Source organism: Muntiacus reevesi, chromosome 3 (genome assembly GCF_963930625.1).
Source record: "Muntiacus reevesi chromosome 3, mMunRee1.1, whole genome shotgun sequence".
Classification (NCBI taxonomy): Eukaryota; Metazoa; Chordata; class Mammalia; order Artiodactyla; family Cervidae; genus Muntiacus; species Muntiacus reevesi.
The window spans coordinates 184756170-184768831 of record NC_089251.1 but is presented as its reverse complement, the minus strand read 5'-3'; the positions used below and the strand labels follow the sequence as shown (position 1 = coordinate 184768831).

Below are 12662 nucleotides of genomic sequence, written 5' to 3'. Positions count from 1 at the left end.
GAGAGTGAATGATTAGCCTCAGATTATTAGATCGAATAGACTGCTTATCTTCTATTGAAATAGAAACTGTTGGACGCTGAGTGCTCTGGCTGTGACCCCTCAGAGGAGCGCATAGTCAGCTCCGGGCAGGGGCATGAGGCATGCAGGAGCAGTCTATTCCCAGTTCCCCTCTTAGGTGTTTTACTACCAGGAACGTCTCTGCTCATGACAAGTGCCTAGATTCAGGTAACTAAAGAAAACACGAAGAGTAGAATAATGTTATGGTGACGTCAGGTGACATGGACATGTTGCCTTGGGAATCCTAAAAGGAAATCTTAAAATAATGATGGCTTTCTTTCTATTTCAGAGGTGTGGCGAAATCTTGTTTGAAAACCCTGATCAGAATGTCAAATGTGTTTGCATGCTAGGTAAGAAGATTTCTCATTTTAAATCTGTTAAGCATGTTGATGTCATGTGGGTACTGTTCTGTTGCCTTACTGATTGTCTCTTGTTTATATTGCAGAGCGTAATCGGCTCTTTTATAGGTTTATAGACAGCTATAACACATTTATATGTGGAACACTTGGTGATAAAGAAAGAGTTTGATTGTAATAACTGTCAATAATTCAGGAACCATGCTTTTGAGCCTTTCAAAATTTTTCTTGGATCATCAGCATAAGATCGGGTGCTTTGTATTCAGGCAACTGGAATGAAAACGTAAGAAGAATCACATTATAAATCCTAAACGAGAGATGGTATACTAGATAAGCGAACTATTTACACCACAGCACAAAGTCCTTACTTACAAGGCCTGAGAGAAATATACATTTGAACTAAAATGAAGTCAACACAACAGTTAGTCATATGCGTTAGTAATAAAAATCACAGCCTCATAATGAATGATAATTTGTTTTTGTGGGACGATATATATCATCAATGCCTTTCACAAACTCTTTAATATACTGTATCCTGTTAAAAATGAAGTTGATATTATTTTCCTCATTTTGTAGATTAGAAAACTAGGTCAGAGAATATAAATGATACACTTAATCTCAAAGTGAGAAATCTAAATCATGATATAAAAGTTTTCAAACTGTAAAATTTTAGGTCTAGTATTTAGATCTTATTTGAGCCACTAAACTATGTCACTGGGGTACAATGTGGCGACTCACTCCAGTATTCCTGCCTGGGAAATTCCGTGGACAGAGGAGTCTGGTGGGCTACAGTTCATGGGGTCACAAAAGAGTCAGACATGACTAACAGCAAAACAGCAACATGGCTATAGAGTAACATGTCCACTGGAAAGTGAACATTTTACTGGAAGCACATGAACCATGAATGTAGCACAGCATCCATAAAGCCATGTCAAATATCCAGTAGTCCTTTTCCTTAACCACAAAAATGCTTCACAATGCTAATAATGGGTACAAATGAGAGAGAGATGGAAGTAGAAAAAGTTTTTTTGTCCAGCTATATGTCCCAACTTTGGATTTTGAGGAAATCATCTTATCACCATATCATATTTGTTTGTCAACCAACTCATTTAATTTTCACAATAACAGGATGAATTGTTGCTGTTATAACGCTCATTTTGCTGAAAGAAAATTGAAGCAGATCATAACTAAAATGTTGATTATAGCTTCTACATGATCTACTAACTTGAATCAGTTTGAACTCATGGTGACTTTACGTGCATGAGTGCATCACTTATTTTGATTGAATTTTTCCTTGTACTGCCTCCCCTGTGAGTTGTTTGATTAGTTTATAGCTATGAAAAGGATAAAACAGACTATCCACTACTGCCTATAGATTTAATTTCAATTAAAGCCAATCACCTTTCCATCTCTTCTAGATAATATGGTATTATTTATATCCCTAACAAGAAAATATTCCTGGCCACCAAATGCATTCCCCCAAGGAATGCGCCAAATTCCACAAAATCCCAAGATCAGAAGAATATTTATATAAATCAGCTTTATATTGCTACCACTGTCATAAGAATTTTAGTTGTGTACTTAAATATGTGACAGGTAAAGTCCATCCTCAGCATCTTATTTAATTAGATCATTTATTTAAGTAAATTAGGCCATGGCTTCTCTTTCAAAACATAGATATCTTTGACAGTGGCAGTGTATTATTAAGCGTTTGGTTTCATTTGTTTATTATATTTCTATTTTCTTAAGGATATAGAACTAAATAATATAAAGGAACTATGATAATGGAATTGTTATTAGTTTAAGGACATGGAATAATTAAAGATAGAATAGGAAGAACAATTATACATTTTGGCTTTAAGTAGATGGTAAATATTTATTGAATCTTGAAGATATTACTATGTCTTGTGAGCTTGAGTTACTCTGATAATTAAAATTATGCCCTCAAAAAGATTACCTCTCAAAAGACTTAGACTTTCTTCCTGCTTATCTTTTTAACAGGATAGCTGCAAAATTTAATTAAAACATTTAAAAAATCCTTTGAAATCTTAGATGAAAGAGAATATCAAAATAAAATTATTATGGATATCAATACAGGTGGATCAACCCTCCAATAGTGTGTTCACATGAAGCTGAAGGGCTACCATTTCACAGCAATACCATGCAAGATAATGAAAAAAGAAGTTGAATAGTTTATTCCTTTAAAAGAAACAAGAGAAACTTACAGTGTGAACATGTAACTTACCAAAACTGAGGCCACATCTTGTATTTTATCAAGAAAGGGCATCAGTATAACACAATAACAATAAAGCTCCACTTCACCACTGTCTGAGGTCTTAATTCTTTTGTTGCTTCCTTTGAGAGCAATCTATGACCAGCCCTTATGGTTTCTTGAAACATTTCTTGAGAAAACTTTTTATCCTCAACAATAAAGGAGAGGAGTTTCTGCTATTTAAAGGGACTATTAAGTTTTGTAAGTGTTTCTAAGTCATGAATGCAGTTTCTGCTTTTGCAGGTCATGTTATAACCTTTTTATGAACAAATTAAAATTTTGAAACAAGAAAATCGAATCAGTAAAGCCTGCAGTTCCAACACTTCACCACTGATCATCCTACCACCCCAGTATTGAGATCCCTCCTGGAGGCCAACCTGAGACATTCATAGCTTTAAATTGTCAAGTTCTTGGCTCGCCTGCTCCAAGGTTCCCCCTATGCCCACTCACACACCAGGTTTGGAGCTCCTGCCTGGCCCCCAGCTGTGTTCTGGTTTCAGCACGTTTGAGATGGAATAGGGAAGAATGCCACTAGTCAGGCACATCGTTTGCCGGCTTCTTCTGTCCCACTGGTATGTCCCCAGATCATTTAGAAAATACCATTTTTATGCCTTCTGTTGTTTTCCTCACAAGCCAACCTCATCAAACTCACACTTTTGGGTCATTAAGTTCAATGAGGGATAAGTGTAAAATTCACTTGAAGTTACTGACATTCTGAGTTCAAAACAATTTTAAATGAGAGCAAATCCTTATTGTCATGTATGGGTCTTAGGTTTCTACGTTCTACATTTCTATGTGCAGAGGAATCGTTTGTGTTGGATATGAAGGTAAATAAAGATGTACTGCATAGGTGGCTACAGAGTACTAACTATGTACTCCTTTTTACCAATAGTTGCACTTTTATTACAAACAATAGCAAATTATTACTGCACATGATTTGGTTTTCCCAAAAGATTGTATCATTTAATCCTTTTCCAGTTTTACATAGGTTCTCTTTAACTTTTTTGCTCTCAAAATCTTGGCTTTTAGTTTCAAGGACGTAATAGCCAATTTTATTTTTTTAGTTAATTTTTATTGGAGTATAGTTGTGTTAGTATATGTTGTGTTATCTTCTACTGTATAGTAAAATGATTCTGTCATGGGGACAAGTGTGGACAATGTTAAGCACCAAACGGTTATAAATGTTACTTTCTTCTTTCCTTCACCCTTAAGGAGTTTGAAATTTCAAATTCCCATCCCCCTTCTTTAAAAAAAAATTTAGTCATAAGATTTCTCTCAAGTTCAGATAGACCTCAAAGTTTATACAACTATATCAAAGAGTATATACTATATAGTAAGATGGACACACTATACAGTAAGTACCTTAATTATGGGTAATGAACTGATGTTAAAGGAAGAAGGAAGTGGGAGAGAAATGGTCTCTCATTGCACAATTAATGCACGAAGTGTGGCCAGTTCCTCAGAGGATTTTATTTTTCAAAGTATAATGAAAGCATTAGGTACAAAGAACCGAAAAGAAACTACATAAAATGATCAGTGTTGATTCACTTCTTAGTTCATTTGCTAGCTTCTTTCTGGGAAATGCGAAATGCTGGAGGGGAGAAGTTTCTCACGAGAGTTCCCAGTCAGGCGTGGTGCCTCTTCTTTCCCTTATAATCTTACAATTTGAATTTTCAGTGGCTCTGCTTTTGTTTCATGTGTGATTCCTTTCATGCTAATTGGTGTCCTATCATTTTCGTATAAGTATGTATTTTCTTACCTGCCGTGGCTTAGAAAGGGGTGTTCATACTGTCATGTTACTGGTTGAAATTTTTTATTAAATCATTTCAAATGATCATCAGTTTTCAAAGCAACAGAATACCATAAAATCAATATTTTGCTAACATTCAACATGAGCACAAGGGGACTTGCTTTCTGGTCCTACTTCTGAAAAATTAACTGGGTACTCTCAGAAGTTGCTTCATCTTTTAGACTACAATTTATAGTTTTTCTGCCAAGTAGCAACAAAAATATCTATCCCTTCCAGCCCAGAGGTTGTCCTAGTGATGCAGAATGTGATGTTCTGTGAGGAGACATTGCCTGCTATAATGCTCTAGATATGGCATATGCATTAATAAATTAACAAATAAATAATAAACAACTGAAAATAAGAAAATTGATGATGAACAATAATATACTAATAAATAGTAAATTATTTATTGATGACATGAACAGTGTTTAGAAAAGCAATTGAAAAGATAAACCATGATGTGAGAGGCAATTTTTTAAAATATTAAAAACACTCTTCAAATTTTTATTGAGCCTCAAAGGCATCATCTAATATTCATTCATTCAGCAGATATTCACTGAGCATCTGCTATATGCAAGGTACTATGCTAGGCACTGGGAATGCAAGGGCCAATGAAGCACAGAGGGTTTCCAGTCCAGGCAGAGATTCAAGTCCCAAACCACAAAATCTGCAATGCTAGCTTGAGAGTGACAAGTGATATAAAGGTAATAAAGTGTGTTGGGATTTCAGAAGATGAAGAGAGTACATGCAATTGGCATATGATGACACATAGATTGGGTTATGCAAAGACCAAGAAAGAGGCAGCATTCTAGGTGGATACATGACCATGTTTAAAAGCCCAGATACAGGGAAGTTGAGGAGTGAAGAAGGAAGAACGTATTTCAGGCCACAAGGAGTGTGAAAGGATAAATTAGAAAGGAATTTGAGGCTTTATTGTAGACAGTTTGACTGTTAGCACCCACTCTAAAAAGGACAGAAGTGCCAAATGATAGAGCATCATGGTCTCTTTTGTTTAGGTGGTTAGAGACTATTTTTTAACTTTAATAGAGAGTATTATAGATTGTTCTATATCTAGCTTCTATTGGGCAGTATTAATATAGTTGTTCACCAAATACTTGTAGAATTAAATCATTTTAACCTAATGTGATGAAAGTGAAACAGGAGAGTGAAAAGGCTGGCTTAAAATCAACATTCAGAAAACTAAGATCATGGCACCCGGTCCCATCACTTCATGGCAAATAGGTGGGGAAACAATGGAGACAGTGACAGAATTTATTTTGGAGGCCTCCAAAATCACTGCAAATGGTGACTGTAGTCATGAAATTAAAAGACACTTGCTCCTTGGAAGAAAAGCTATGACCAACTTAACATATTAAAACGCAGAGACATTACTTTACCAATAGGCTTCCCTTGTGGCTCAGCTGTTAAGGAATCTGCCTGCAATGCAGGAGACCTGGGTTTGATCCCTGGGTTGGGAAGATCCCCTGGAGAAGGGAAAGGCTACCCACTCCAGTATTTTGGCCTGCAGAATTCCATGGACTGTATAGTCCATGGGGTTGCAAAGAGTCAGACACGACTGAGTGACTTGCACTTTCACTTTCACTTTACCAACAAAGGTCTATCTAGTCAAAGCTATGGTTTTTCCAGTAGTCAAGTATGGAATGGTCAGTAATAATAACATTATAATGTACTGTATTAGGTTTGTTAAGGATCAAATAGCACAATAAATATTAAAGCATTCAGTAAACTGTTAGAGGTTCTAGAAATATAAATAGCATTTATTAGTACCAATAGCTAAAATGTTCTAAGTGCTTTCATTTAATTTAATATTAGTAGTGTTCTTTATACAGACCAACAGCTTTGGCGTGTCTTCTGTTTCTGTTTGCTTCAAGTAAATAGATATTTTCAAGAACGTGTTTGCAATCTAGAAATAAGCATATCATCTTCATAGGTATTAAAGAAAGATTAGTGTAGGGACTATTTTATTTGTACTTAACTTTGTAAAACTGAAGGTCTATATTCAAAGACAGAAGTTTTCACGTTGCTTAACTTTGATTTACCAGGATTAAAAACTTTGGGAATTTGAATTAATTTTGACTTACACTTATGAAGCAGTTCATTCTTATCATGGGAGTGCGTCATCTCACTCCTCCTCCTATATGCATATGCTTCCCTGGTGGCTCAGTTGGTAAAAAAATCTGCCTGTAGTACAGGAGATGGGGGTTCGATCCCTGAGTAGGGAAGATCCCCTGGGGAAGGAAATGGCCACCCCCTCCAGTAGTCTTGCCTGGGAAATCTCATGGACAGAAGAGCCTGGTGGGTTACAGTCATGGGGTCACAAGAATTGGACATAACTTAGCAGCTAAACCACTACCATGTCGAAGGATGACACTTTCTAACTCTTCGAAGATAAAAAATTGAAACTTGGACATCCCCAAGGTATGGTAAAGAGGGCTTTCTCCTCATCACTCACCCAGGGCGCTGGTTTGTTTTGTTTTTCAATGTGCCTATCACCAAATGGCATATTTTATGTTTGTTTATTTATCACTCTCTCCCAGCCTCATGGTACCACACCGCCTTATAAACAGAATGTAAATATAAATATCATGAAAGCAAGGAATTAGTTTCTCTACTGCTACATGTCCAGCATCTGGAACAGTATCCAGCCACGTAGCCCCTCATTAGAGCTTAATATTTGCTGAATGGATACCTGCCGATGCATTTGTCGAAATAGAATAATCATCTGTAAAGTGTAGTCCAGATGTGTCAAATGCTGATGGGTATGGCATTTAAAACCCTCTGCTATCTCAGCCAAAGAATGAGTCAGCTCTTAAGCAAACTTAAGTGGCAGTTGCCCAAGCATCTTACTCTGGGTTAGAGGATGTAAAGTGCATAGTTCTGCACAAATAGGCAATTAGAACCTACCTATAAGAATAGGTGATTATCAGATATTTCTCGAGCACTATGCTATGCCCGGCCCACTGCTAGGATTCCTGTGAAAGCTGATGTAATAGTGCATCTCTAGGTAGAATCCCTGTCACCACCATTTGTCCAGAGACAATGTCATTTCTGTCTTGACCCAAAACTAATGTTGAGCTTTTTATTGGAAGAAATACAGATTTTAATAGTATTCCACTGTAAATATTTTTTTTTATAGATTGCATACTTTTTTAGAGATTTGTTTTTTATTTTTATTTTTGGCTGTCCTGGGTCTTCACTGTTATGCGGGCTTTTCTCTAGTTGCGACGAGCGGGGGCAGCTCTTCCCTGTGGCGCCGCAGCCTTCTCACTGTCATGCTTCTCTTGATGCAGAATGTGGCTCGAGGACCACAGGGTTCAGTAGGTGTTGGCACATGTGCGCCGCAGTTGCCATTCCCAGGCTCTAGAGCATAGACTCAATAGTTGTGACCCACTGACTTAGGTGTTCCGCAGCATGTGGCATTTTCCCAAACCTGGGACTGAATTCGTGTCTCCTGCATTGGCAGATGGATTCTTCACCACTGAGCCACCAGCGAAGCCCCTTAACTGTAAATTTTTAACAGACAAATCATTCGTGATGGCTTGCTCTCCAGCACGGCTTAAAAGGTCCCAACCTGTCGATCTCAAACCACCGGCCTTGCCGGCTGCAAGTTTATGTTTACTAATGTGTATCGATTATAAACATTCACAAATATGGAAGTTATCAAAGAATGAGACAAACTAATTTATATTATAAAAAAGATCATTTTAGATAAAATAAATATTTGCTCCAATTATGTCTTTGAGCTATAACATTTTGTCATATCTGAATGCCAAAAGATATTTTTATCAACTTCCCAAAAGATCAGTTCCGATGAGACAGCTAACTGCTGGTAAAGAAAGCACAGTTTCCATAAGCCCAAAGCTTGCACACTGACAGATCAATGTAAGTTTTCAACTTTTGTGAGGCTAACTTAGACACTATCAAAAAGTAATTACTGATTTTTTGCTCCAAAAATCTTAAAGGCCATCTAAAAGTAAGTTGTATATAATAATAAGCAAATGCAAAGAATTTGCTTTTGCCAACTTTTAGGTAGTCAACCATGTAAGAGTTTAATGCTTTTGGTTTGCAGTCAAAATTTAAAACATTTTATGAATTGCAACTTAATGAGATAGTTAACATTATGATATCTTATATATCATCGTTTTTATCTTTAACTAAATTCTGAACTCTGAAGGTTCTAATTCTATGTAACACAGTAGAAAATTTATTTTTGAAAGAGGTTGTCACATTTTTAAGTATAAGAAAATAATACCAGAAATGCTAACAGAGTATAGAACTTGGTAAGACTGGGGAACATCAGTATTTTCATATTTCAGTAATAATCATAAACTAGAAATCTGAGCATTTTTGCGTTATGTGTAGTAAGCGTGTGAAAAGATTTTCCATACCAAGCTTCCTCCTAAAATTATATTGCAGAGATTAAAGAAGTACTTGAATTGTATTCTGCTGGTTTACAAAATGCAGGGTGGGTTATAAAGACAAAACCCATGAAATTACATAAGCCATTTGCCAAATATTAAGATTGAAGCTGGCAAGAAGTAAGGGTGCTTACTGGGGCTTCCTAGGAGGCGCAGTGGTGAAGAATATACCTGCTAATGCAGGAGACATAAGAGACACAGGTTCAATCTCTGGGTCAGGAAGATCACCTGGAGTAGGAAATGGCAACCCACTCCAGTATTCTTGCCTGGAGAATCCCATGGAGAGAGGAGCCTGGAAGACTACCGTCCATGGGGTCACAGAGAGTTGAGCATGGGGTCACAATTGAGCATGTATTCAAGGCAGTAAAGGTGCATATTAAGCAAAGATTTGTTAGGGTTTGAAATGGTTGCACTGTTAGGAGGGTAAACCTTGAGACCATAAGGTTGCAGCTGGCATTTGCTAGCAAATATTGTTTTGAGAACAGCTAGTAATGTCCTTGAGTGTGATAAGTTCAGAATATTCAAGTTCTCAGTGATACAAGAATGTGTCTGAAACCACATCCACCATGGCCACCTACTTCCGTGTTGGATGGCTGAATCACAGTTACTCCATTTTGATTTTTAAATGCTTTCTTTGCTTTAATAGTTCAAACAAATAGGCCACAAACAAGCTATTTTGGTTAGCTCAAAAGTTCAAGTTGAGTTATGTATAAGCCAGAATGACTTCCTCATACCTCAATAAGTGAAAATTTCTTCCATCAATACAAACTTCCAGCTATGAGATTAATAAATCACAGTGTTCTATTGTTTAGCATAGTGAGCATGGTTAATAAAGCTACTATATATACTTGAAATTTCCTAAGACAGGAGATCTTCTATTCTTAACCACAAAACAAAAATGGTCACTTTGTCAGGTGACGGATGTGCTAATTAATTTCACTGTAGTAACCATTTCACATAGACTCGGACAAAACTGAACACACACACATATATTAAAGCATCAGGTTGTAAACTTTTTAAAGATTATATTGTGCAACCTAAATGCATACATTTTAAAGCCTTACCTCAGTAGAGCCGGGAAATGTTTTAAAAACCATAAAATTATATTGCAGTGTCAAGAAAATGCATTTGAATATTTTGTCTTCTTTTAGAAAATCTAATACTTGGAAAACATAGCTGAACATTTTGGAAGTACATATTGAATTCAAAAGTACATTTTCCACATTTCTCAGGAAAAGTTTAACATCTTATTTCCAAATTATTAGTTTCTTTATAGAACAGGTTTGTTAATAATTAGTTTCACCAGGCAGGCATTGGGAAAAGTACCTTACTTCATCTGTTATTTTACTTTTTGTATGAGACTTCTTTCATGGGTCATGTTTACAAGATGAGCGATGATGAATTGCCACGATGGTGTTGGGGAACAGTGTATGAATGAATATGATCATGTTGTGGATAGTTTAGGAGACATTTGGAACTTGGTCATCCCAGAGCCTAAAGCAAATCAGTATTTGAAGGGGATTACTTTTTTCATATGTTGCTTTCATAGTAGTTTAAGGCTGAGAGTCAAGTAGGAGAAGGAGCCAGTAATCTCTCTCAACCTAGTCTACCGTCTGGACTCCTGAAGTTCAGGGTCAGGTCTCAAACTTGTAACTACACAGATTTGTATGAAATTTTAAGCCATTACAATAAGTAAAGAATTTTTCCCTGTAGGAATTATACTGTTAGAAATGGAGCAATATCTGATTTACTTTTTTGAAAAGAAACAGTTTGAGTGTCAATTTTCTTTGCATTCTTATAGGAAAAACTTCTTGGAAGATTCATTTCAAATGTGAGCATCTTTTAAAAAGCAACTTTTCATTTAATTTAGCATTGGTAAATGTGAACTAATCTGTGTACATGTGTCCAAGCTTATAAATATCAATAGTTTGCTATCCCTCAACAATTGAAATTGTAGTTTGTATATTGACTAGCACTTCTAGTTCCTCTGCTATTAGCTTATTTAGCTATTGATTTATTTAGGTAGAAAATTCTTTTCTTACATTTTTATTGAAGGCTTAGCTTAAATTCTGATAAATATCTAGTTTTTAGACATACACTTCATTCTTACAAAATTAACACATCCATGTAAAACCATACAGATCAATGTAGACAGCATCCCTCATACCACCTCCCAGACATCACCTCCCAGAGATCCAGACTCACTGACTTCCATCACCATCCCCTACCTTTGAAATTTTAAAAAATAGAATCAGAAAGCACATTCTTTTTTTATCACCTTTAATTCAGCATTGTCTGTAAGATTCATCCATTCTGCTGCATATAGCTGTAGTCCATTCCTTTTGTTTCTTTTGCTATAGAATAGAGGTCAGCAAATAACAACCTATGGGCTAAGACTGGCCCGTCACTTGTTTGTATATGGTTTTAGTAGAATACAGCCATGCTCTTTCATTTATATATTGTCTAAGGCTGTTTCTACACTGCCTTGGTAGAGTTGAATAGTTGCATTAGACAGCATATGATTTTCAAAGCCTAACATGTTACAGCAAAAGATTTCTGAGCACTGCTATAGGGTGTTCCAGAGCATGTGTATGTGCATGTGAATATTAATTCTAGAGGTAATGAACATTTGACTATCCCTAGTTTTGGACTATTACAAATATTAATGATACAGCTGTGAATACTCTTGTACACTTCTTTTTGTGCACAAAATTACACATTTTCTCTTGAGTACTTAACCTAGAATTGCAACTGGTGGTTCATAGGGTATGTATATGTTCAACTTTAACTGATTTTGTCAAATAGTTTTCCAAAGTGACTGTACCAATTTACCTTCCCACCAGCTATGTATGAAAGTCCCAAAAATAATTTAACACTTGATAATTATCATTAAGTAAAAGTTAGAATGCATAATTCATCTTTCAACTCAATACAAACAACACTTCATTTAACAGACTTTAATGAAGATCACAATACATTTATGTAAGCAAACCATCTAATTCATAATAGTAGTAATAAAGCAGGTATATTTTATTTTTTGATTTTCAGTAAACATACATGAGTTGATGGAGTTTGTTGCATAAAGCAAATTTATAGTTATTCTTTGTCGACCACATAGAATTAAATGTCCCACAAGTAATCCTAGGAAATGCCTCCCCACCCACAGTGGAACCGGAAACAAAACCCCAGTTCATAAATACTCTTTTCTGTTGAGATAATTAATTTCCATTTCTTCTTTACTAAAATAATACACATTCATCTTTTTTACAGATCTAAAGTTGCATTAAGTTATAAAATAAAAGTTATGATTTGAAAATTGTAGTTGAGGCTTCTAATTGTGAAAAATCAACAGGCTAGCCCCTCACTATGAAATCCCACAGTATAGTGATTCTAAACTTAACCCTCATGTTGTTTCTGTGGGTTTGCTCACACTTGCTTTAGGAATGAAGCAAAAAGCATTTTCATTTTGCTCTTTTTAGCAGTTTCCTTCAGTATGAAGTATGTCCAGGTGATGATAGAAAGGTCACCATTGCTCAATATCAGAATTGAGTCAAATGAGAGAATTATAATTTCCCTATACTCAAGAAATGCTTTTGGCTGCCTGGATGGTGGGGTCATAGATGATTTTTACTTCCTTCCTTTTGTCTCTTTTTGTTTTCCAAGTGTTCAACAGAGAGTAAGTACTCATTTTGCAATCAAAGAGACTTTAGGTAGTTTTCTGGCTTCTGAGGATACAAAGATTTTTGTAG

General features: G+C 35.9%; 1 protein-coding gene across 2 annotated transcripts in view; it reads left to right on the top strand.

The window, feature by feature from the left end:
* The window catches only part of PDE7B (phosphodiesterase 7B), a 339677-nt gene that overhangs the window by 103477 nt on the left and 223538 nt on the right, over positions 1-12662 (top strand). Inside the window, exon 2 of one of the 2 annotated variants that reach the window (XM_065931302.1) lies at positions 347-407. In XM_065931302.1, the coding sequence (XP_065787374.1) occupies positions 347-407 (61 nt within the window). Of the gene's footprint in view, positions 1-325; positions 408-12662 lie in introns of those variants that run through there. The other variant, XM_065931303.1, reaches the window with a different exon arrangement.